Here is a 27,719-nt window from a genome sequence, read left to right on the forward strand (position 1 = left end):
AATTATTTTTTTTAACAAAGAAAAGACCTGTAATGTTTTGATTTCCTGATAGATTTGAATGCAAATTGCATGTTTGGTCATGCTTTTGGAGGGGATGAAGCCTACTAATTTTCAAAAATCTAGTGGTTCTGCAAAGGAGGACTTTAGTGTGATAGAAAATAGAAATCATGTTCCCTCCCCAATTTTATTTGTGGACAATCAGATTGAAAACTGGACACAAGGGAAGTGCCCCTAGATAAAGCTCAAACAAATAGGTTGCACATTTAATGGTTTTTGGGGGGAATGAGACCACAGAGCAACTTGGAAGTTATGGGTTCCTTGATCCACCTTGAGATACATTGTTAATGATGCAATCTGGCCTGAGGAATGTGAGATCAGGACCCGAATCACTCCAATTCCTCTTGTTATTTGGGGTGCACACGTTGCTGACACATACCCCTAGTCAATACCAGTAGGTCAAGTCACAAGGTTATAGTTCCAATGCTATAAAGCAGAGGTAGGTAACTTGTTAATTACTAACAAGGATACCAGGTATGTGAATGGCTCCTAATCTACATATTTTACCCTACACGCAATAAACTAATTCTGCATACCATTTTCATGAATGTGGCAGATGTTAAGCTGAATCTGGTGGATATGTGATAGATCTAATCCAAAATTGTGCACTCCTAATTTGAGGCTGGGGTGGGTGGAATGGAGAGGGGGCCTCTCCAGTTAAATCCCAACCAAAAAAAAGGAGGAAACAACTTCAAGGTGAGTTTGGAAATCATATTCTGAAGATATGTGTACATAGAAGCTGGTATGCTCAGGATTCCAACAGGAAACCTTGCAGAAATGCCTTGGGAGTTTTTAGTATGTGAACAATATGTTTAAGAATGTACTATTACATTTTTAAAAGGGAGATGCCTTTCATGTTGAAGTTGAGTAAATACCCTTTCTCCTTTTAGTGTATGCCTATAAGCATGATTGGTAGAAAATATTAGAACTGGTATTGTTTTCCAATGACAATATAACCTTTTATTTTGTGTTTGTTTCGTTTTCACGTGTTTTTTATGGTAAGTAGTAGATCATTTTGATTGTTTGTAGAACTTACTTGCAATTATTTTAGAAACAATACATTTCTAAACAGGGATAACATATGGTGGGATCTCTTTATATAAACATAGCTATCACACACACTTGTAGCTTAGTGTGAGTAGAATCTAACATTTGTTCTAATTGCCTGTACAGATTTTCTATAGTTCTTTTCTGTTTTTTAACCTCCACCAGAACTAGACAAATCTCAGAAATCTCACCAGGTGAGCTCAATCTCACTTTTTGAAAATGTTAAACATATAAATAAATTTGAGATTCATTAGCTTTGTGCAAATTTATATGAGAACTAATATTACCTCTATCTGGAAACCAATCCATGTTCATTGCTGTGCTAAAGGAACTGTACAACTTTAAACTGTGTTATTCTGACAAATCTATGACAATGGATAGATTTTAATATGCTTCTTGGTTTGAATCAGTGTTAAATTGTGGATTTCCAATCTTGATCTCATATTCTCTAGTCCTCTTTTTTGTGGGCTCTGGTTTTTGTGTTGTCTTTTTGGATATTAAAGGGATAATAATTGATAGCTCTGGTTCCCTATTGCTAATTGCAGTTTCCTGGCAGAAATCTTTAGTTGATATTTGTTCAGACATTATAACAGGATAATTAGGCCCATTATGTAAAGTCTATTATTGAGTCTCACGTGATCAACTGTCTGGCATATGGTGAGCACCCGATAAGAAGGAATCTTTCCCTACAGGCCCATTTTCTTTCCTCTGTCTTAATAAGAGAGTTTTAAAGTGGGTGATGCAGAAAGGAGAATCTTACAGTTCCTCAAGAGTAGGGAGAAGCATTAATAAATTCCACCTACTTGCATTGTGCAGGAGTACAATTGTATTTTGGTTTTTGTATGCATAGACTACCTGGCACCTCCAGCTAAACGCGACAGGCAGCAGGTAACGTGAAAGATCTCTACCTGAAACTCCGGCAGGCTGCTGCCCATTGAAGCAGATGAGACTGGGCTAGGTGGACAAATAGTTCAACTACTATAAAAGCAGCTTTTTCTTAGTGTTGCCAGTCAAGTTTTTCTTTACCTTGGCTTGGAGACAAATTTCAGAATTTCTTAATGAGTCACCTGAAAGCATAAGTCCACTACCTTCCACTTTCTCTGCTGTGGATCATAATCCAAGCAAAGGAAGAATCCCTGTTTTACTTCCGCTCTATCCTCAAAAGACTTCCTGAAAGCCCTTCCTCCTTCTCACAGGATAACCTCTCCACACCTAGAACATCTAAAACATTAAAACCATTCAGGTATTCTCACAGTTAATAATGGTTAATGGTTGCTGGAAACAGTATCTTTCAGCCAACAAATCCCTGGGTGAAAAGGGATCTTTTCATATTCCTCCTGAATGTTAATAATGAGGGAGACAAGCACATCGCTCTAGGAAGAGCATTCCACAAACAGGGAGCCATCACCAAGAAGGCCTTGTCAAGGCAGCCCCCTGAGAGGGAGGGAGGGAGGGAAAATACTGCCCTCCACACTTTTCACTTTCTGCCACTGCCCTTCCCAGCTTGGCAGCAAGCAAAGAGAAGTGGGGAGGGTGTTGTGGGTTGGTGGGGAACTCTAAGCTGGTTATCATTTTGGCTTCTATATAGATTCAGCTGATATTTACTGGCTGCATTCCCTGGGTATAAAGAGAATTTTTTATGATAGAAGCATTACCTTCTGTGAGTCCAACATATCAATCAACTATATCAACTATACTATTAGGGGCTGTTTGTGCAACTTATGCAAACTGGTCTTACACAATATAGGACAGTAGCTTTGTGATATATACAGTCTTGTCTTTGTGCAAGTCTCCCTCTTTTGTAATGTTAGTCACATCTTAGCATCTCCAATTGCAATACCATTTTTCATACTCTCTTGAGCTACCTTTAAACCTGATTTCTTCAAGTAACATTGGAATTATGATGACCTCGCTTATCATCTGTCTTTCACAGCAACATTTGGTGTGGTCATCAATAAGTGCTTGCCTTCGTGTGGGCAGGAAAAGAGCTGATAATGTTCTTTTGATTGCACCTCTCACTTGAGTTAAGGCCCTGAGAGTGTTATTTTGTGTCTGGGAGCCAAATGGTTAGTTGTGTGAAATTGCTGTGCGCATCAGCTGTCCTGGATTCTTCTATCTTATCATATGGATGCAGTATCTGTCAGTTGAAGGCTAACTGGAACTTTATAACCGAAGCACTTAGTAACTGCCCACAAAACTGCTGATAGGGCTGTACCTCAGTGGTAGAGGCTCAGCTGTATGCTGTATGCTATATGCTGAAAGCCCTAGCCAGGTTTAGTCCTTGCAGGTGGGACTGCAAATTCTCCCAGTCATTGTAGACAATGCTGAGGTTGGTGGACTGCTGATCGGACTTGTTAAAAGGCAGCTTCCTATGTTAGAATCAGTTTTTGTCATGCTTGCTTTCCCGTTTGTTAGTGTAATTCTATATGCATGTATGTGTATGTATTTAATATACAGCCCTTCATCCGAAGATCTCAGGGCGGTTCACAAAATAAAAATACAGGATAAAAGCACAAAATAAATAGTTAAAAATAAAATAATAATGCCCCCTCCCACAAACACATTTAAAAGCCCATAGAATATTAAGGCCTGGTTGAAGTGGAATGTTTTTGCCTGGTGTATAATGAAGGCACCGGAAGAACCTACCTGGGGAGAGCATTCTACAGACTGGGAGCCATTACAGAAAAGGCCTGTTCTGGTGTTGCCACCCTCTGGACTTCTCACGGAGGAGGCACACAAAGAAGGGCCTCAGATGATGAATGCAGAGTCCAGATCGGTTTATATAGGGAGAGGTGGTCCTTGAGGCATTGTGGTCCTGAGCTGTTCAAGGCTTTCTAGGTCAAAACCAGCTCTTTGAATTGGGCCTAGAAGCTAATTGGCAGCCAGTGCAGTCAGGCCAGGATTGGTGTAATATGCACCGGTGAGCAACCTGGGCACCAAATTCTGCACCATCTTCAGAGGCAGCCCTACATTTGTTTGATAAACATTGCACTGCAGTGCAATTAAACGGCTTTCTTTGGCAAACTCCATTTATTGGGAGGAGTTCAGTGTCATTCTCTTCTAATCATTCTGTCAGCACAAGCATTTCTGCTTGCCAGGTGGCATGGTCCTCCTCTTGTCCCCTCCACACTATTCTGAGGGTTCTCCCAAACCTCAAGGCATATTTGGGGGTGGGACACAGAAGGAGGAGGAAGGGAAGTTCCATTGCTAGAGGGAGCCCTTGAGCTGGCTTCTATGTGGGCACCTGGCTGGTTGAATCCAGGCTACACTTTATTTCCTGCATATTTGTATTCATATTTTTTAAAAAAAAATTCTACAAATTCAAGATCACTGGATTGTGACCAAGACTCCAAATTGCTCTACCTTGACATCAACATATTATCACTGTAATACAGCTTTAATGTGTTTTCAAGTGGATTATTGTGGAATTAGCTATATTTCCATTATTTACAAAAGCTGTTTGCAAGCCTGAAGGCTAAGATTAATTTCAGCGAAGGGAAGACTCAGGAAACCTAAAGTTGCAATTTCCAGCTGGGGGCGGGCAGCGGGGCGGGGATGACCTGGAGTCGGAGTGAACAAGGAGGTTCCCTAGTTTGCAGATGACACAAATTGTTCTGGATAATAAAATCCCAATCAGATTCTGAACTGCTCCGTACGGATCCCTTTAAACTGGGTGACTGGGCAACAGAATGGCTGATAAGATCCAGTGTAAGTAATTGCAAAGTGCCACACACATAAAATCCCAAGTACACATAAACATTGATCAGGTTTAAATTGACTGTACCCTGGAAAGAGATATTGGGGTCTCTGTGGAACACACCAAAAAGTAGGCAATGGGGGGGGGTGAATAAAAAGAAGAAAAGTTCAGCACTGGGAATGATTGTTGTTGTTGTTTAGTCGTTTAGTCGTGTCCGACTCTTCGTGACCCCATGGACCAGAGCACGCCAGGCACGCCAGGGAATGATTAGCATTAGGGATTTTTATGGTAAGAACACAATCCATTCACCCATAGGTGGAGAACTAGCCATTGAACTCAGTACAAACCCGTCTTGCCTTTTCACTCCTCAACATGCGTGGGTTGTTTTGAGGGAATGGGCAGCTTCTATGTCTTTTCCTTATCCCCATCAAACCACCCTTCTTCCCCTTTTGCTCTAGCTCTCCCTTTACAAATGTGGTTGAAAGTTCTCCTTGCACAATTGTTCACTCAGCTTTAGGAAAAATCATTCACCACTACAGTAGAGGAGCCCAGAGGTAGCCAAGGAAGAGCATATAGAACTCGTGCCATTTTTGTGCTCTTTGGAAACATCCATGCTATACATTCAAAGCACAGGGCTTCCACAACAGAATCCTAGGAACATATCCCTCACTATCCTTAAGAAACTACAATTCATATAATGCTTTTTTTGGGGGGGGGGAGGAAGCTCTGGGCTTTAAATGTGTGTCAGCTCTTCTTTAAATGTAGGGTACACCTGTGTCCTAAGTCTCCTTGTCGGGTTCAATGAATGCACACTTGGCAAATGTAGGTAGCACTTGGAAATATGTTAGAGGGTAGCCCAGTGTGGGGTTTTCAGCACACTATATTCTGGGACCATGACTTGCGGTAGAGGTATCGAATTCTGTGCCCTCCAGATGCTGTTGAAGCATAGCTTCCATCATCTCTAACCATCTGCCATGATGACTGAGACTGATGGGAGTTGGAGAACAGCAACAGTGGGAGGCAGTGTGTTGGCTACTCCTGGGTAGACCTTCAAATGAGCTCTAGTCCATATTCACCCATATATGCTGAAGCTTGTTGGGAATTTTCTGCCACTTGTCATTGCCACTGATGTCTTGCCACCCCTGCTACTTCATCCATAGATCCTCTTTATACCAAGGAGAAGAACAGTTTCTGGCTCAATTCAGATCATGGTGTTGGTAAGGGTGGCTCACAGCTTGCCCCTATGGATGAACCGCATCCAGTAGGACAGGAGTTCCTCCTTTTAGACTTAGGCAGAGACTTTGTGAGCTTATGTCAAATCACCTTTCTTCAGCATTATATATAAAAGAGCCATGTCTTATCAGGTTTTAGGAAGAAATCAAAGTAATTTCGCACTCTCTTTCTTCCAGATGATATTCCCAAAGACAGTATTTTGTTAATTGAGCTATTATCATAAGTGAATATAATTAGCATTTTCAGCACAGTAAAAGGAGCCCAGGGTCTCTTATTTCTAGTGCACATTATGGATTGCTGCTCTGAAAGCCCATTGCAATATTTCACAGTTAGTTTGAAATGCTCTTACATGACTACGGCAAGTAAATATTAGCAATTACTGTGAATGCAAATTATAGTAAAAAACATTTATAAGAAGGTGAGAGGAGGAAGTGTATTTGTGAATCAGTTATTTATGCAGGGAATAATGAAATTCATTTTGTGCCTGTTCTATAAGTATCTCACAAAATCAAAATAGCTTTAAACACCATACTTTGTGGTAGCATCTGCTATTAGCCTTTTGTACTTTTCTTTTCAGACATAGATTTCTTACTTGAACTTCTACTATTTCCCCCTTACATTTTTTGCTGTAGGTAGAATGACAAAAGACTAGTTGACTATCAAACACTGGATAGTTCTCCATATACGTAACCTCTGTGGATACCTTACTTGCTAAAAATGAAAACTCTGTCATGACATGTCCATCATTGTAGAAACCATTTCTCAAGATTTTTATGATTGCTGCTTTTATTTATTTAATGTTTATTTATTTTTTGCGTGCTGAGGTCCCCCAAAACACCCTTATCCCAAATAACTCACACTTCACACATAATTTTTGTTTAAGGTTTTTGGCATAATTTTTTGGCCACAACTTTATTATCATACAAAATTGTGAGTGGTTGCTTAGGCATTGGTTAAGACTAGCTGTCCCCCCGCCATGGGGACAGCACTGACTTCCGGATTCCAGCGAAAGCCAGTGTGGAGGAACAAGATCAGGGGATAACTGGAGCTGCGACACAGACCCTCAGCTTCTCCCCACATGCTCCTAGGGGCTTACACGGCCCAAACCCGATTCCAGGGGTTTGGACGAAAGGATGGTAAGCCCCTGAATTCCTTTAACGGAATTCCCGTGCAGCAGCATCACCTGAGGGGCAGGCACAGCCAATCCATACCCCTCCACCAACCAATTTAAACCAATGCCTAACCGCCAACCTTACAAGTTGTGACGATTTGCTACGCGGTAGGCAAAAACCAGATGGCACACACTAATCAGCCAAATGGCAAAATTCCTACCAGGCCCTCGCACCAATGCAAACGACCCCATGACAGGCATAGCAAGGTCAAGCGGAAGCCCAACAAGGGAGGGCGGGCGGGTGATCCGATGCCCACAGCGAAAGAGAAAGCAACTCTCTGTGGGCCTTCCTTAAATATCCTCTGATCTCCACCCCCAAAGTGGCAACATACAAATTGCCCCAGCAACACCATCACCAATCCTTGCCAGGCCCTTTCCTTCAATTTTGCCTGGCAACTACAGGGTGCTTTGCCTAGCCCCAGCCGCAACACGTGCTCTCCTTTAATGAGAACACGCTTTATAGAACCATAGAACTGTAGAGTTGGAATGTTCACTTTCTTTACAAAAGTGACCCAAAGCGATGTACAAACATAGTATAAAAATGAATTATAGCAAACAAAACCAATAAAAGCCCAATAAATACAGCTATAGAGGTAAATGACAGGTCTTATATATCTTGCCACAGATACCTGAAACCCTTTAAATTAAGGGCAAATGCCTGGGTAAATAGAAAAGTTTTGCCTGGTGCTTAAACATTATTTAACCAATCAGATTTGGCTGTGTGTTGACTTGACTGAAAACAACTAAAACTTAGCCAGTGCTAAGTTCTGTTTAAAAGCTACAGAACAAGAAACGTAGGAGTGCTCCCTACTCATGGTTTTTTTCTATTGGTAAGGCATATTTTTATGGTATTGCTGCTGAATTGAAGCTGATTTAAGAGTTTAGGCAGGCTCGTGCAGCTGGGCGTTCAGACAATCTGGCCCAAAGCATTTAAAAACAAAACCAGCACTTCAAATTGGGCCCAGAAACAGAATATGTATAATATGCCCTGATAGTCTGATTTCTATAAGAGTTCTTATACGTGCATTCTGTACCAACTGGTGACTCTGAAGCATCTAGTGTGGCTGCTGACAAACCAGTCAAATATAGGGAAAGGCACACTTCTGAAGTTCAGAATAAGCCTTTGTAAAAACTTCCAAAAATATCCATGTACATTTTTCAAGACTGACCTAGCTCCAGAGTTCTAGCTGTTGCAGCCAAACATCCTGCTTTCTCAACAAGTGCACCATATTTGCTTCATTACTGACTCTTTTGTTAAAGGTGAACTATAGAACAGCTCATGACACCCATTGCATTACATGACACACACACAAAAACTAAAGTAGCAAATTGGCAGAAACGTAATGAACCCTTCCAGCCTTGACTGAACTTGAGCTCAAAGTGCAGTGAGCAGTGGTATGTTTTTTTAATCAGTAGATGCGCAGCCAAGATGACCTGTCCTCAGCAGCTGGATGTTAATAAGAACAAGCATGTACATGCTGCTTCAGTGAAAGTCTAGGGGCTGTGATGACTTCCAAATGGTTAAGGAAGCTGTCGAGTTGCTCGGCTCAGTAAAAGCACTTCTTATAAAATAAAAGCACTTGAAAAGAGAGCACATGAGAAGGACAAGCTAATGTCAAGATGGCCCCTTAATGGTTCCATTTCCACATTGACACCTGATTTCTAAGACATTTTTCAACATCATGAATAAACTGCATTATGCACATCTAGTCTTTTACCTAGAATCTTTGATTCTTGAAACAAACTCCTTTGTATTTGATAAATTACATGTTTGCTTTTGTCTTAGTGCTAGACCTGGAAGTTCTTAGGGCAATTTTCAATGATTATATTAGCTGCAGAGTATTATATCATTGAGCTAATTGCTGGTTGTCAAAACTGCTACGGAGGGGAAAGGGTGTTATTAAATGGCGGTATTTATTTTAATTAGTTAAACTTTGCATTGCAGGCATCATGGTACACTGTATTTGTAAAATAAAATAGCACAGACAATAAAAGATGTTCAGACCATCAAAACAAAGTAAAATAAAAATATAAATACCCACACACCTAAAGAAGACCATAAAAAACAAAACTATCCGGGCACGTGGATTGTGGAATGCCATCTGCATTATATGGCACTGAGAAAACTGATTATGTTGGACCTCTATTTCGTAGCAGATGGGTTCATTAAATTTAATAGCCTCTAGAGCTTTTAGAAACAGTGTTAAAAACATGTGGAACATGCTGTGACACTTCACTTCTAGCCCCAGAGTCATTATAATTCTGGCACAGACTATAAATATTAAAGTACTTTATTTCAATTGAAACAAATGACTACTCTAATTATTTTTGTTCATGTACAGTAACTTCAGAAGTGTCGAAGGCTGCCATTGTTTCAATTTTCCTGCAGCATCCCACTTTTTGTTTAAGGACATTTTTGCTGAACTTTAGCTCCATCTCCCATATTAGATTCACTTCTAATTTGTTATTTGACTTGCGTGCAACATCAGAAACTAAAAGGCAATCATGTGGGTTAAGAAAATAAGCCATTTTCCCTCCTGTGGTGGCGAGGAAACCAGCAAAAGTGCTAAGTTTTATCTAGAAAACTGTATCTGAAGCACATAGAGATTTTTAAGAATAATAATAATAAATTTAATTTATATCCCGCCCTCCCCAGCTGAAGCTGGGCTCAAGGCGGCTAACAACAATAAAACAGTACAGCACAACACAACACTCTAAAATCATTCATTATAAAATTAGTTCAAATCAAACCAATGGCAACCATTGGGCCAGAGCTCTGCGAAGATTGCTGAAGGAGGGAGTCAGGCTGTGCCCTGGCCAAAGGCCTGGTGGAACAGCTCTGTCTTGCAGGCCCTGCGGAAAGATGTCAAGTCCTGCAGTTGGAGACTTTTCTGTTGGTTCTTGCCTGCCCTTTCATAGAGTATAGCATGGACTTTCAGCAATGGTGCACAAAGATAACTCAGGTCTTGCATTTCAATCTATTACTGGTATCTAGTAAGGCCAAGGTGTTAGCCAACTTCAGAAACAGTCCTCCAATTGGCATTGCTTGTCATTTTCTCTTACGTAGTTCATTGAGCGGGATTTTTATAACAAAAATCATAATTGGATTGGAGAATTAATCAGCAATTACTTGTCTTCTGCACATATATCAAGACAACAATGCAGTGAACAGGCCAAACACAAACCCAAGTTCTCTAATTTTAAGGAGAGAGGAAAGTATTTCTTATCTATACAACTCTTGGCAGTGTGCACTTTCACTTTCAATCCATTTCCTCATTTTTCTCATCACCTACCACAGGTTCATTCCCCCCCTTCTTCTTTCACCTACTGTATCTGTGGTTCTTTCTTCAAAACTTTTGAGACCTGGTCTGCTCTGGTCATCAACTTACAAATCCCTGCAGTCACGTTTCCCCCTTCTTCCCACGCTACGAAAGGGAGGGATGTTGAAGTTGTTCTTGTGTGATTAGCACATTCTTTTAAAATGTATTTTGGCAGCTCCAGTGTGGCTTAGTTTCATTATATCTAAGCCCTGGCATGAGCTGACATTTCAAACTCCGTCTTTGATTAAAAAAGAGCTAAAGAAATCCAGACCTTTCAAATGGCTAAGTGAATGTGTTCTACTGTTGCTGGGGGTGTTGAAGGGTCTAATGACATCAAATCCATAAAACAGTGCCAAAAATGAGAAATTGCTGGATTAGTCCATGTAGCCAACCTACTGTACATTCTAATTGCCCTCTAACCTAGACCCAGTCCACATTAGGAGTGTGGGTTTTTTTGGTGGTAGTATGCTTCTTGCTTTCTCATGAATCATGACTCATTCACCAACTTGCAGTTATCCCTACTTCTGCTACTTTATTCTGGGATTTTTCAGATTTATTTTATGTGTGACAAACATGCTATATTATAACTATTATTGGTGGGAGTGCCTTCCATCCTCCAGAACTACATCCCCAGCCCCCTTCCTCACCTTTCTTTAGCATTTAACCTTCGCTATTTGAGAATGAATCTGTGGGAAGGAAGTTTGAGCCTCCATGACTGATCATCATATTTTTGGGTGGTGGTGCGAAGTCTCAATAAGCACCTGCACAGATGCATTTCATTTGAAAGCCCTTTCCCCCAAACTTTCACTTTTCACAGGGGTGAGGGAAAAGTACTGTGATTGTTTTCCATCTCCCTCCTCCTTTTTGCAAGACTTCTTTTCAATGCACCCTGTGTGTGCAGTCATTCTCTGTGATCAGAAATCACAAAGGTGTGGTGCAGTGTGGTGTCACAAAGAAATACAATGCACTATATGCGACTTAAGAATCATCCACTTTTTTATTTCACATCCCAAGGGAGATAAAGGGGTTGCATTCACATATAATACTAAACCAAACCTAGTGTGAGCATTCAGGCATCCAGGGAGGTGACCATAGCCGCTTTGTTCATCCTGGTCCTTTTAGCTCAGTGCAGCATGGCAGCTAAGCCAAGGTTTGACTTAGTGTGGCACCTGGACCCTGGCTCTATATCAGTCTCTGTCCCCTTTAATCACAAGATGTAGCCAAGGTTTGTTCTTGACTACAACTCATCGCTAAGGAGCAAAGAGCCTGGGTTTGAATCACGCAGTAAACCAATCCTGGGCTTAGCTCAGTGATGGCCAAACTTGGCCCTCCAGCTGTTTTTGGACTACAACTCTCATCATCCCTAGCTAACAGGACCCAGTGGTCAGGGATGATGGGAATTGTAGTCCCAAAACAGCTGGAGGGCCACGTTTGGCCATCACTGGCTTAGCTGCTCTGCTGAAAAGACCAGGAAGGAGCAAAGCAGTCACAGGGAGCCAGCAGGCTAGTATGATCCTAGGAAGGCATAGTTGGTATTACCATGTTGAGCAAACATGTATTCTTTACAGTGTGACCCCTGATCTGCATTTTCATTAGTGAAACATACCAGTACAGCAGTACCTTGTAAAGGAAAGAACCTTGAGTGTGGATTGCACCCTAGTGACTTTAGAATTTACAGGATAACTGCTTATAAGAGAATCTTGTGCTGCATCTTTGAGGATGTTCTTCATAGTGCTCAGGGGTTTGTCTCTTTAACTCACAGTCTTCTGCTATGGAATATTATCTGTATAAATCACAGGCAGCAGGCTTGGTGTTCAGTTTTGATTTACCAGAATATCCCAATGGGAACTCTTCTCTACACATGTCTTCCACACCTGTGTGCTGGAGATATAGCAGGGCAAGGAATTTTTCAACTTGTCATTGATGTACAACCCCTTTCTCTGAGAGGACAAAGAATGCTTTTAGATTTTTCAGACCTGTTTTCACTGGAATTTTAGTTGTGCCTGTCAGGACCCAAACCTGAAAATCAAAAGGCAACAAATTATTAAATGAAGGAAGAATTTATTTCTGCATTTCTCATGTATTAGATCAAACTGGAAAAAACACACTAATGTGTTTTAATAATAATAATAATAATAATAATAATAATAATAATAATAAACTTTATGCAAAATTCTCATTTTTGAAAATGCACTAATGGCAGATGGTGGAAACATTCCAATTATTCCCTTGGGCTGGTTTCTGTAGTTTCCAGTCAGCCTACAGTTTCTACATGTCTTTTACAGAGTTGTTTATAGTATGGAGAAAGAACAAAGTATGTATCCCTTTGCAAAAATATACTTATTCTACATAGCAGCTCCCTGAAATGGCCCAGAGCAGCTAATTCACGAGCTGTAGCTTTAAAAACTAGTATTGAAGTGTGTTAACTTCAGACTTATTAACAGATGGTGTGCACCGTCCATTGCTCAGAGTAAAGCTATTGAACAAGAAACTGATTGTACTGTCATCAGTTCCTGTTGGCGACACTAGACATAATTGAACTCTTCACAAACGAATTGGAAAAGTATTGGAAAATCCAGATGAAAAACTATGATTGAGGCAGATGCAACATTCCAGAAGAATAGCCATGCTAGTCTTTTAAAGTAAACTCAAACACGGATCCTGTCTGTGGCATCATAAAAGTTAATGAAAGGATTGTGTCATGTGCTTGGTAGGTTACATTCTCCTTTATCAGATGCATCCTTTTGTTTTAGTTGTGCCAAACTGCAATCCTTTGCAAACTTACCTAGACATAGTCTCAAATAGAAACAATGGGACTTACATCTAAGTGAATATGCATAGGATTGAACTGGATGATACTTTACTAGGTTTGTATTATGGCAATGGAGTGGAATGTTGCTGTTCTGGGGTGCCAGGTGCAAGTCTCTTTCCTTTCAATTGTTGTCACAATACTCCCATGGTGCATTACTATGTAAAGCATTTGTTTGCACAATATTCCATAAACCATAAAAAGTCTAGATCTGGAGGGGACCAGGCTGGGGAAGGTTACACTGGGCACATGCTATGTGTTGCTATCTTTACCAGAGAATATATGTTCATCAAATCTTAAAAGTTATTTTAAAAAAGCAACAATTGATATTTATTTACTTTCCCTCCTCACCATCCCTACAAATAGTCCACTCCGGAGATAAATAACACCCAAATAGGGCTAGAGGTCTGTTCCTTGACTATCCATTCTGAGATTCTAGCTGCAGGTGGGGGGAGGGAAACAATTTTGGGAACATGAGGGTGGTGCGGGGGGAATGTGTGTAATCCAGTGGCGGAGCTTCATGCTCTGGCACTGGGGGTGGAAAGCAGGTGGGGGCGTGGCTGGCGCACGTCCCAGGGGGCATGGTGCACGCCCCAGGGTTGTGGCACGCTGCCCGCAGGGGTGTGGCGTGCATCCCAGGGGTCGTGGCACACATCCTGGGGGTGTGGTGCACTGCCTTTAGGGGCATGGCGCCAGCGCAGGGGGGCAGCCGCGATGGCACCCCACTGGGATTGTGGTGCCGGGGTGGTGCGCTCCCCCCACCTCCCTCTTCCTCCAGTGTTGTAATCTTCTCTTACTTTCTTCAGGGTTCACTGTAGAAGATCTACCATGGAAGCATACTCTAAGGTGAATAAACCAAATTAATACATTTATATTATCCATCAATATAACAGTTTGATAGACGGCCTAACGGAAGGAGTATACAATCAGAATGACAAAAAAGCTCCATTATTAAAATTTCCCACAGTCCCAGTTATTACTCCTCTTTTAATATCAGCACCAAGGTATGTTTCCTGCTATTACTTTCCAGAGGAACTTCTTGTCCATGTATTAACTGATGAAGCCTGAAAACCACAGCCTCCCATTTCCCAAAGCAGTGACAGAAAGAGAGTTACATGCAAAAGCAGAAACTCTGAGACAATTAACAAAAGCACATCATTGTCTGACAGAATGTATCCACTTAACAACGCAGAAATTAGGATGAATATTTTTATGAAATATTTTATGAATTTTCTCATAATTTATGAATATTCTAATTTACCTAAGCCAAGCTGTTCAGGGTTTAAGATTAATTCATTCCCAACTAGGCCTAATCTCCCCTGATTGGCCAATAACTGCAAAGAAGACACTCAGAAGCCCTCTTAACAGAAACATTCAAGACGTGAACCCGTGCCACCACCTTCTATAATTCTATAATTAAAGGACCATACACACCCAGAGTTACATATGCTGAAGCATTTACATACAGGGCCATTTATTTTCCTGCCCTTTTACACTAGTTGTTATACCTGTCATTCCTTTTTCTAATTTGTCACAAACTAGAAAATAAATAAATGTGTGTGTGTGTGTGTGTGTGTGTGTGTGTGTGTGTGTTCCATACACTTACGGGATCCGTCGATGCCCCTTTCCTTTTCGTGCCAGAGTACTCCTGTGTGAGAAATGATAGTCCTGCTGTTGTGTTTCACCTTCCCATCCATTTTCATAAATACCTCATTTAAAAATGATTAGGCTTGGCAGTAATTAAAATTATGCTTTCTGCTTTGCAAGCATCTTTGTACGGCAGCCAATAAGTGCTAAGAGCAAGCGAATAAAAAGCCATAGCTATGCCCTGTAATTTGTATCGGAAGCTTATTGAAGGTGGGATATAATGGTTAATTTAACTAAAATGACTGGAAAGTGACATCAATTTGCAATACATGCCATCTGCAATGTGTGTGTGTATATATACGTATATGCATATCTTCTTTTTTCTTATTCTTGCCCATTCATTTATTTTTGGATATTCATATGGGATGTGAAATACTTCCCCATATGAGTTTAAATCAATTATATTAAGCTGGGGGAGGGGAGTAGCTTCCATTTTGGGTATCTTAACCTTTTCCTACAGATTTATATATATACAAATTTAATTTTCTGCTTTCATGTGAGTTTGAGAGGAATAGGAACATTCCTTCAGCCACCCATTCAAGGGATACATTTCCACTTGTGGAAAATACAAAATCTTCTTCCAAATACATGCTCACTGAAGGTGGCCTAACATACTCGCTACAAAATCTGGTGAAAATCCACTAGTGGCCTGCATTGTTTCCGAATTTAGGAGCCATTTCAGAATTCTTAATTTGTTTTATTTATTACTATAGACATGCTGGGGCATCTTCTGAGGGTCACATGCCAGTGACGGGCAGGACCAGAGACCACAGTGAGCAGAGGAATTAATTTAAATCTTACTATTTATTTACTTAATTTACATCCCACCCTTCCTCCCCCAGGAGCTCAGCAGACAGCTGAAACAAAAGCAAAACAAAAATATTCTAAGCAGAGTATGACGTTCCCCGCTCCCCAAAAAATGATTACAATTTAAAACATCTAAAATCAGTTACAGTTAAAAACATTCAAGAAGCAGTTAAAACAGTTTTGAAACAGTCTTCCACCCAATGATATTTTACTTTGGTGCAGTCCATTCCTTACAAGCAAGAGGCATTATAAGAGTTGCAAGACACAGTCCAGCCAGACAAAAAAAAGTTTGGTCCAGTGAGGGATGTGGCCTGAGAACAGTTCCAAGGGCCAGAGAGAGCCGGGGGGTAGAGATGCCTGGCGGGCCACAGTTGGCTCTGTGCCTGAGTTTCCCCACTCTTGCTATTTTGGCCATTTTCTGTCCTATCTATGCAGTAGGTAGATGGGCAGGAAATGACTCCCCTTTTGCTGTCAAGTTGTGGAGGAGGGCGAATAACAAAGTCAGCCTAGTATGGCTTGATAAGGCACAGCCTCTTCTTTGCTCTGCCAAGAGCAGAAGTAGTAGAATGGGACAGTAGCAATATAAACCTACAAAACCCTATGAAATGCTAATTCTGCTGAATGGCCATGCTTCGGTTCACATCCTGTTTTGGAAAGTGCAAGCTACAAAGTTCAGTCTTCAATGCCAACAAAATAGAATGTCTCCCCCATTCCCAATTGCAGAAGTGGTTTGGCATTGCCTGGCTCCATTCAGCAAGGCATACGTTTCACAATGCTAATAAAATCTTACATATGTATGAATATCCAACAATTCCTGAATGGGAGAGGAGTTTGGGGGAGGCTGTTTTCACCAGTTCCTCCCCTCTTCAGTCTCCCGTTCCAAACTTTTTCTCAAGAATCATTGGAGACAACCCATTAACTATATAAAACAACTATAATTACATTTATGCAGTGATGAAAAAGCAAATAAAAGATAAGCCAGTAATAAAAACCCATCAGTTCAAATGAGACATGGGTCTTAAAAGAAAGTTTTAAAAACTTGTGCACAACAAGATCAAACATAAGTTAGCAATCCAAGCAAAACCGAGATTCTGTTTTTCAGGGCATAGAAAGCAGTGTTGTAAAATGGGATACCTGCTGCAAAAGATTATCTGTTTCTTATACCAGTGGAACTGGGGGTCATCCAAGGAAGCTCAGAGGTGGAAGATTCAAGACAAACTGAACTGAGCTGCGCAGTTAAACTAAGGGAAATTGTGAGCACACACGCTGAACCCCTGTCCCTGGAGCCCCCAAGAAGGAGATATGACACCAGCTTATGGGTTCAAATTAGGGCACAACTTTATTGCATTTCAGATGTAGGAAACTTGGCCTAGGCCTTGGAAGGTATCCGTCTCAGCACAGGCTATGAGGATGTGCAGGGCTAATAGGTGAAGTGGGAGGGAACTGTAAAGCATGAAATTAAAATAAGGGAAAGTGCTGCCATTTAGTGATGACCACCAACTTGGAAGGTTTTAGCATGGGATTAGACAAACCCCTGGGGGATCACTGACTGCTAGTATCATAGTTTCAGTTCCAAAATCATTCCAACCAAAAAGTTGAAAAATGGTGTCCGGTTACCTTTCACAGATCTCATTTGAGAATGTGGCCTCTTTATTAGGTGTTCCTAATCATCTAACAGTACATCATAACCAAACTAGAGACTTTGAGATAACATTCTCTCTTTAGTCAAATGGCATGATACATATAGCAGCACAGTTTTCAGCCTGGCACCTTTTCGTTATTTGATTTATTTCTTTTCAGAAAGAATCTCAGTGGTCCTTGTTTGGATGACCCTCTAATCCTTTGTTTGAGGCATAAGAGTTCTGCTCAGCACTAGAGTTCCATGAGTTAATAGCTCAATGTGTTCAGAGGGGTCAGTGTCTGCAGCTTCCCCTCCACTAAATGAATGGGCAACTTGCTTGCTTATGGCGATCATTCTGTGCAGACTTACAAGAAAGTGAGCCTCTTTGTACATAATAGGGTTTGCTTCCAAGCATACATGCATAGAACAGGGCTATGTGAAATCCACATATCAACTGGCATATCACACACTCACACACCCTACTTCCCATAGGTATAGAGTGGTAGATAATTTTAAAACATTCTGTAAACATAAAAAACATTTTTTCTCAGATTTTAACAAATGACAATAAAAAAGGAAAGCGTATGCTGGGTGTGTTGGAAAGCTGTTTATTATCATGCTTATTGTTTGTAATGCAATTTCCTAACATAGTTTAATGCCACAAATGCAATGGAAAAGAGGAACCATGAAGAAATTAGACACTAAAGTGTAGGACCAGAGCCAGATTGAGGCCCTTCCTGTGTTATAATTATTGAATATCCTCCAATAATGAAAAGTGAGCTTTGGTGATTTCTCATCTGAGCTGTTTTTATATTCCCCAGTGCTCAAAACAGCCAGCTTTGTCTTTTCTTCCTTAAATATTTGTCTTGTAATTTACTTGGACCGCAGTCCTAAGCATCCTTCCTAGTAAGTCTCATTGAACTCAGTGGGACCTCCAAGTGGATATTGTTTTTGACTGGCCTATAAGTCTGCCTTGTAAAACATTAGCAAAACATATATAATAAAAATGATAAACATGTGCAAGACATAGAAAGGGACTGAAACTGAATCATGATTATTTGCACTTTATTTAAGTAAGATACTAATGTGAACCTGAATTAAAAATGCTGAATTAAAAAGCTGAATTAAAAATGCCAGCATTGAAAAGACAAACAGATGACATATGGGCAAAGATATGAGGAAGGGGGAGAAACCATTTCCATTAGATGCAAGAAAAAGAACTGTTACACTCTGCTTTTGAGGATTAGAAAGCTTGAGGAGCCTTTTCTTTTGCTCAACACTTGTCTTGGCAGAGCCTGAAGAAACCACTGGAGTCAATAGTACCCACCAGGTTTTGCAGAGATAAGTCATTTGTATGCTCTGCTGCAAAGGGTCAGTCAAGAACTCTTGCTTCTACTGTTATGAAAATTGTTTGTTTCCTGTGGCCTCTCAGGAGGGAAAGTGTCAGTGAAAGCAGCACAAGTAATTTCAAAGAAAATCCTAACCAGGTCTAATGTGAGTTGCTTATGCTTCATACAACTAACTTCTAAACAATCTAGCAACAGAATGAAGATTTATCACACAATGGTTCCTTAGAGCTTGAGCTAGGTGGTGATACCTAGTGTTAGTCATATTCAGAACACACCCATTCAGATAAATGGAATTAAGCTCATTGATCTACTCTGGTTATGACTTAGTTGGTTGTCACACTATGTGTCCAGCAAGTCAGACCCTTAGTAGTTAACTAACCCTTCGTTAATAATGGCTAATCACCCTTTTAAAAAAAGATGTGAAAGCATCCATTGTTGAACTGGATATTTCTTGGTCTGTGCTGCAGTTACTAGACATTTTTTCAATTTTATATTTACTATGACAGCATTTTACGACTAAATTTGAAGGCAAACATTCAACGAATAGTCATGTTTTAGTATTCTTATTATACTTTCTTGTAATTATTAGGAATGTGATGGTTTAAAGAAGCCTTTTAGATGAGAGGTAGTAGCACCAAAAGTCAGGCCAGTTCATTATAATATATACGCCACTTTCTTAAAGGGGCCAAAATGACCCAAAGTGATGGGTGGAATGCAACATAGTACTTTAGTATTTAGTGGGCTATGTGTCTGTTGGATGGAGTCTGCTCGCACAATAAAACTTCCCCTGCCCTCTCCTGCCTGCACACATTGGGGAGGAAAGTGTGGGGGCACACAGTTGGAGGCGTGGGGTGAAAATCCCATTGCACAAGTGGACCTCGTTCCATGCATACAACACCCTACCTAGTTGAACCCTGCCCAATATACTTATTAATCTTTGTGGATCAAAAAGATTAACTGAGAGAGGTGTTCTGCAACATACCAAACTTAACCAATCTTTCTTCCGGCTCCATGGGAGCTAAAACTCTTCCTATACTCTTGCTAAAGTTCACCAAACAGCTAGAATTTCCTTAAGAATCGTTGTGTATCATAATAAGTGAATTCATGTTGTCAAAATACAAGAGCTGAGCCAAAGTTTAATGAGTTTTGAATTTTGTGTTGAAATTAGCATGTTTTGAGGAATGAGGACATTTTGTCAAACACCTGAGCGGCCTACGCAGACATTGGAGAATGTGTTTCCCCTTTAAAGCAGGGCACAGTTTAGGAACACTCCCAAGTCTTGGGATCAGTAATGCTGTGCAAATGCGATATTTCATAAATTTTGTATAATTTTGTATAACTGTTTGAATCATTTCCCCAACTCAGCTCAGCTTAGTCAGGGTCATTTTATATCCTCTTCGTAGGCTGTCCACCCTGGCCCATGTGCTTGTCAACAGGCACAGGGTTAGTCTGGGCACATGTGACGGGGCAAGGATTACCAAGAACAGACAGTGCCTTAGCTTTATCTTTATTTTATTTGGTTAAGAGGTAGGGATGGTCAAATTTCTAATCCATGTCACTTTAACCTGATCTGTTCATTCCTATGAGTTATTTTCAGTCCCTTTCCATAGGAATCTGCTGATTTTCCAAGAATTTGCAGAAATATTTTTATTTCCCCCACCCCCCTAAAAACAGGCATTTCTCCAGAGGTGGTAAACGTGTGGCATCAATAAGTTATGCTGCCCTCTTGTGCCCAAATACAGGAATCACAGGACTTTGTTACTGGCTCCTCTCTTCCTCTTGACCAGGTTGTTTCTCATTTTGACCCAGAGCAGTCTCTCTCTCTCTCTCTCTCTCTCTCTCTCTCTCTCTCTCGTGCGTGTGTGTACTCTCCAGCTGTCTACTCCTCAGGCTTGTGATTTGTGCTTTAAAAACATTTTGTCCATTTGTATGAGAGTGTACGATCTGCGTTGTTTGCCTTGCCTTTCCCTTATCAGCCTTCTTCAGCCCTTATTATAATCGCTTTCTCAATCTCTTTGAGATTCAGTTTTAATGTCAGTAGCTTGGTTTGGTCAGTTGCCTGGACATGAGGATACCAGAACACACGCACATTGCTTTGGGGATCCATGATGAAAGAAAGATGGGATAGGAATAAATTAAAGGCCATCACTGACTCTGTGGACCAGGAGAAGCGCAAGCGAGTGTGAAGTCCTCAGGCCATGTGTGTGTAGAAGGGGTGCTGAGGGTTCCTTCCCCTCTCCCTGACTGCGGGAATTTGAATCTTCCTTGGGGTTGCAAGCCAAGCAACACTTGGGGACTGCTAAGGTTCCTCATTCTCAAGTCTGATGAATGAGCTATTACAGGGACTACGCTGTTCCAAAAGCCAGCCTTTGGCAGCTGCTGCTTACTTACTTCTTGTACTGGACTTCTGAGGTGGTAGTCAAAAGCCTGACGCTGATAATGATGACTTGCACTAATACTGAATGTGAAAAGGATGTTTTATATCAGCTTCTCTCTACTACTACATTTAAAGTCATTTTAAAAGTTGTTTAAAACAATTAAAATATTTTCTTTTTTACAGTCAGAGGAGCCTTAAATTCTACAGATTATTTGCATCTGAAGTCAATCCAGTGAATTTGAAATTGTTTCCAAAAGTATTACTTTTTAAAAAAATTACGGCTGCCATTAACAGAGCAGAGGTATACCTAGGACATTAGTTTGCTGACAGCTTTTACATGAGCTTAACAGTATGGGGCAATCTTTCAACTTGTAACCATCTGTTGCTCTGTGAAGTTCTGTGTGATGTTTTGGTCAGGCTATATAAACAATTAACATTTTCTACAGTATAAGATAAAATGCAGACCCCCATGCCTACAGATGCATATGATTAACTGTACTGCTTGAAATGGGTGCAAGTATATAGTATATTAAATATTGCATAGTGGGGTTGCAAATAGAAGGAATGCCTGGTGCTAAATGTGAGAAGGTGCTTCATACAGCTTTCCGTATAGAATTGCATCCCTTTTTTGGAGTGTTTATTGCATCACCAATGAAACCTAAGAACTGGGTGTGAGTCCTACGTCCCCATGGAAAGAGACAGGGGGTGTATATAGGGTTTTATTTTCAAATTTGATACAGTTTATTTCAAAGCCTTCACAATCTTTTCACCATGCGGAATATCTCCACTGGATGAGACCGCACAGATTCAACGACATCTTGACTATAAATATGGTAACAGGTGCCCTCTGTGTCTCATGCATGGTCAGGTTCAGTTTTTCTCTGACTACGCTTTAGCCATTTTCCATGCTGCCCCACTGCCCTCAGTTTCCCTCAGTAAACCAGGAAGATGCTTGAACTCTCCTGGCAAGGAGGAGGAGACAACCTGGGAGTTACTAAGTCAGTTGCCTGTGTGCCTAAAACAATGCCAAACCAGATAGAGTCAGTCAAACACTTCCCTGAAAAATTATGGAAACCATTTGGGTCCAGTAGATTTTGGGAAGAGACTATCCTAAATGCAGAAGCAGCTGAGGGACTGGGACGCTACGCTAGATTTTCAATCATGTGCCTCTCCTACGTACCAGGAGAGATGAAGCAGTGCAGAGGTCAGTCTATCGAAAGGCACTGGTGGAGTCAATCCAGTGCTTCTGCTGTGCCGTACCACTGCACCAACCTCCCCACCACCTCAACCCAGCCCTTTCCCCTCCCAGTAAACAACAGCAACTCACCTATCCAGGAAGCAAGTAAAGCAACTTTACCCCCATCAAGTCAGTCACTCCTGTCTAACTAGCCCTTCCTTCTTCCTTTAGTTTTATTCATATGACTTAAAATGCATTCTGAACATAGCTCCATTGGTTTTCTACAAACATCTTTGGATGTACAACGGCACTTCCTTTCCCTCTCTTCCAACTACCTCATGCCCCAAGGTTACCAGATTTTTTTCAATGAATCCGGGGACACTTTTCAACTTCAACTGATTTTGTATGGGGAGTGATTTGTAAATCCGGGGACTGTCCCCGGGAAACGGGGACGTCTGGTAACCTTACCATAAATCTGCTCCATAGGGTTAGGGAAAACCCCATAATATATTTAGGAGGAAGTGGAAAGGAGAGGGAGAGGAAGTGCCATTGTGTAGCCAAAATTGCTTGCACCAGCAGAGCTGTTTAGTTAGATACCACCCAATATGCTTTAGCCTAGAGGCCTCAGCTTCAGTGCTGGTAAGATTTGTCCTTCAAATTCTGGAGCATGACATTGATGTCACAGCAGCACTTCTCAGGGTTCTAATCCAGAACCATTTCAATTCAGAGGATAATTCTCTCTTTTTAACCCTTCCCAGCCAAGCCATTCTTATTCCCATGAGCAAAATGGGCAAGAATCCCTGTTGATGCATGTCAGCCCTGAGACTGTAAAACTCATGAGCTAGCATGTGTGAAGAAGCATACATGGCAACCTGTAATTGAAACAAGCAATTGATGATACTGAAGGCATGGCAGTCAGTGCAAGCAAGACTGGATGGAAGTCAAATTGGCTAGGAGGAACATGGGTTCTTCCTGCAATGTTTACACTTGTCTGTTGGAAACTTTCAGCATCTCCCTACTAAATTGGAAGTAGAATATTTAAGGAAGAGGTCAGCAACTTGTAGATTCCAGCTGGGAAGTATTTTATCAGCTGTTCTCATTGGCTAATACTGATCTGTGTTTTTACATTGCACGCAATGCATTTTCTAAATTTGTTGTTGTTTTCTGTCTTCATCTGATGCTTCTAATGAAAGCACTTGCTGCTGACACGGTTTCTTAGGGGATCAGATCAAGACAGGCACTTCATGCTTGGAAGTTAATTGAGTTTGAATGAAAATACTAAAGGATTGGTGTGTGGGTGTGTTGGCGGTGGGGGGGGGGGCTTGTAATTGACTCTACTGGTTAATGCTCAGTTTTATTGACAAAATACCAGACATAGTGGCTACCCTCCTACCCCTGGAGTTGGGACTATGCAATGTAGTTGTTTTACCTAGCTAGTAATGTGTGTGTAGGGATGGACAAATCTGTCCCTTTGGATTTCTCACTTTTCCAGTCTCAAGTTCAGTTCACTCCATTTCCACATCACTTTGCAATGCTTACTTAAAAGCTCTCACAAAAACCTGTATGTATTTTCATACACATTGCGCATTTCTGTATGCATTTTTTCAGGAAGTTTTCACCAATATGATGCACTTTTGCACATTGTTTTCATTAACAGACTTGGTGTGTGCGCGCACTTTCCCTTAAAATACACCTTTTTGTATACTTTGGTGCACTGTGGAACTACATTGCAAAAACGAGAGTAGTGCAAAGTTTGAAGGATAGCTGTGTTTCAAGTCATATAACGGTTTGGGAAGGGCAAGTTAAGTACGCTCATATTAAAATGCAAGCCATTTTCTCCTTCATCCCTATAATGTATGATATACAGTTGTAGAGCCCTATTTTGGATTGTTCATTTGAGTCGTAGCTCATGGTATACCTGATGAGTACATCTATGTGGACTGAATCAGCATGTCTTCTTTGGGAGTAATGTAGGCAAAGTTAAGCATTTCAGTGGCGTAGTGACTTCTACAGAAGGGTCAAATATTTTCTCAGCTCTCCTACTGAAATCTCTAAATCATCTCTCACACTGATTTCAGTGACATAAATTAGTGTGTAGCTTTACACTGGCGTATGCCTTTATTTAGATATCAACAGCAACTTTGATCGGTTTGGAAGTACGTAAGACAAATGGCACAGATTTTACAGTTCTTGCAATTCAACTCTCAAATAATTGTGACAGTTTCAGTAGTGACAGTAGCATTCTGCCATTTAGTAGCATGAAGCTTTCGTTTACAAAATCATAATTGTGTCTTATGCACAGGCACTCAAATGCAGCTCATATTTGTGTTTAAATATGTGCACACACAATTATGAATGTGTATTTTGAATGGTCCATTAATTGGAATGGATCTTAACTGTAAGAGGGGCCTTAAAGATCCAAGAAAGGCCTTTTAAATGATGCAGTTACCTCTACGTTGAATTATATTTGTGTACAGGAAGATGGAACTTCACAATTCAAGTGTGATACCATATCTTTTGGGGAAACCATCCCTTTCCTCTAGCACTGCAGTGTTTTAACAAATTGCATAGTGCTAGTGATACTTAGCAGACAAGCTGTCCTTTCTTTCCTCCTATAGCCCCATGTTTATGCAGCAGATTGAATTAATTGGAAATATTTCTCCTGTTACTTCCTCTATTTTTATTAGCTTGGTGATTTTTTTAAATTAATGAAGCAGCTAAACTCACGTTAATATATCACATCAATTATATAATGATGGCTTGTTCTATTCTGTTCTTGTTTTTTTCCAGCTTCCTCAGGCTCAAAAGGTAAACTATTTTCAATCAATACTTATTCAAAAGAAATCACCAACTCTTCATGTTTCCACAGTGTCATGAATATGGTACAATGGTGATCAGTGAAATGCTTTACAATGTCACAGCTGTAATGAACTGGAGAGCATAACATTGCTTAAATCAAAGCCAGGCATTGTAAGCAGTCAAGTCACCCACCGAGAGTTACAATTCAGACACAATGTGAGAGCTATTTGAACAAAATGGACATGGAGTGGACTGCTGAGTTGCACAATAAAGGATCCATTTTGTTATCACTTTGAAAATAATAGACAACCATCAAATGGACATGGCAGTTACGAAGAAGCCATCCCTAGGCCGTTACATTCCCCACCGGAGGAACAATGGGATTCATGGCATGGCTATATCCTTTCACTGGTCCCTATTGTATTGTCTTATCAAAAGCCTCTCAGTACATCTAGCATATGGTTTGTCCAAGGAGGTTTCCATGCAACATGCTCTTGTTGTTGTACAGCTTCTGCTTTGATATGGTATGATCCAGAGCTACCCCATTGCATTTCATGATATCACAAACAACAATTGTGGCCAGCACAACATATCACTTGATGCCTGTTGCATCATTCTTGTATAATTCACAAATATAATTGAAACACACATGTGTATATATACACACACGCACTGCTGCAGTTTAGAATGTCATTGTGTTATTAGGGGTGCGGCATTTAGCTTCCCAGAATTCCTGTGTGATTACAACCAAATAGCTTTGTCCCTCACCCGTTTGTTTTACCGTAATTATTACTAGATCAACAGACTTGAATGGAAAAGTCCAAGTGCCCCTTTGTTTGTGTGCTCAGCTGGATTTTTCCTGCCATTATTGAGCAGGAAAGCCTCCCTTGCCACTGCTGTTTTTCACTTTTATTTCATGAAGCTGCACAACTTGCTTCATCGACGCAGAGAGAATAAAGTAGCATGGTATGGATAAAAAAAGCTGGAGTGGCAGAAAACCTTTGGCATGGGAGAAGCGATCTTTAAGCTTTTCCTTGCCCCAGCTGCTTCTCTCATCGAAGAGAAAAATACATATGCACCCACTATATTTTCTTCTGCAGGGGCAAGCAATTATAATTTTAAGGGGGGGGATGGAGCTTACAGGGACAGGTTTAAGCTCCTTTCCTCAGAGCTGTTACTTTGATCATTTGGAGTAATAAAGTTAAAACACAAAAACAAAAATCTTTCTTCTGCCTCCACGTGTAGCTTGGCTCCAGGTCAGAGCCAATGGCTGTAGTTTAGATGGTCCAATTACAAACACAGGGTCACACATACATGGAGGCCTCCGTGTTGTTTTCTGTGAGGAGAACTACGCATGCAAGATAATGGTCATTGAGTACTCAAATTGTCACTGAGGTGTAAACCGCTTTAACTGTTTTACGGGCCACCCAGGGAGCTTTAGCTTTGGGGTCGTATCAAAATGTAGCTAGTAAATAAATAAATAATACATTGAGGACCAAGAACTTTAAAATGCCAAATCTATTCCAACCCAATTATCAGTGCAAAAATAACGACGGTCCTTTGGTTTCTAGTTTCCAGAGCAAGCAAAATCATTATGAAGATGCTTGCAGCTGCAATTCTAAATGCTCATACGAGAGAACAAGAACTAATGAACACAGTGGGACTTACTTCTGCCTCAACTTTGTAGGATTGTGCTGACCATAATCTTTTTAAACTCCTGAAACCCATTTGTAAAAGTTAATAGCCTTTTTAGACTTAGCAAAAATGTGGCTTCATTATCCTTCTACATTATTTAGTGAATACAATTTTTGGTTAAACTCTTCTACCAAAATGCTCGAGCCCCTTTTTAGTTGTTCATTCAGTTCAGAGTAACCATCCACAGGAGGGGGGGAGGGAGAGAGAATACTTGAATTAGAACATCTGTACAGCTTTTGAGGGGGCGGAGCCTGTCACTTTGGTGTGCTTATTCAATATGGAATGAACAGATGAAAGGGGCTTTTGTGTACAGTGTCAGTGATTTGTTAGGACTATTACTAGAGTTAAGGCAAAGGCAACCAAGGTAGAAGCACTATGTCAGTTATGGGCGTATGATTACCAGTTTAAAGTAGCGGCAGATATGATTCCTATTAAGAGTATGCCAATATCATGCCACCAGTTCCCAGCTCTGGAATATATGCTGTTGTTCATTGTTACAGATCTACAAGACTTCCATATATTCTCAAGCACAGAGTCACTAACGCTAGGTTCTAAAGGCAGAATTGTTGCTTTCTTAGCATCTCAAACGCCAAGGAATAAAATCATTTCCTTTAGGTATCACTGTTGTTCATTCTTTGAACCGCTTTTTAATGCCAGGAACAGCCCTGTTAAGTATGAACTCATCGTTAAGCATATGCACAGTCCCATTTCCAAAACATTGGGTAACCACAATCCGCTCCCCCAGACGTTATTAGGAAAATGACCTGCAAGTCACTAGGTGCAATTTCCAGGCAGCCTTGGGCCCTGTGCTGGGAAATAAACAGGGAAATGAAAGAGGGATATAAAAAGTGAAAAGTATGAAACCATAATAGGTGTTGGAGATACCTTGCTGCAATTTATCTGTGTTTCTCTA

General features: G+C 40.7%; 1 protein-coding gene across 2 annotated transcripts in view; it reads left to right on the forward strand.

Moving 5' to 3' along the window:
- CACNA2D3 (calcium voltage-gated channel auxiliary subunit alpha2delta 3) overlaps positions 1-27,719 on the forward strand; it is a 479,869-nt gene that overhangs the window by 311,212 nt on the left and 140,938 nt on the right. The window contains exon 14 of one of the 2 annotated variants that reach the window (XM_080996726.1): positions 25,103-25,120. The exons of the other annotated variant lie outside the window; for it this stretch is intronic. Within the exon in view, the coding sequence (XP_080852852.1) occupies positions 25,103-25,120 (18 nt within the window). The remainder of the gene's footprint in view (positions 1-25,102; positions 25,121-27,719) is intronic. 2 annotated transcript variants of the gene reach the window in all.

This window comes from Podarcis pityusensis, assembly GCF_964106645.2.
Source record: "Podarcis pityusensis genome assembly, chromosome: 2".
NCBI classification, from domain to species: Eukaryota; Metazoa; Chordata; class Lepidosauria; order Squamata; family Lacertidae; genus Podarcis; species Podarcis pityusensis.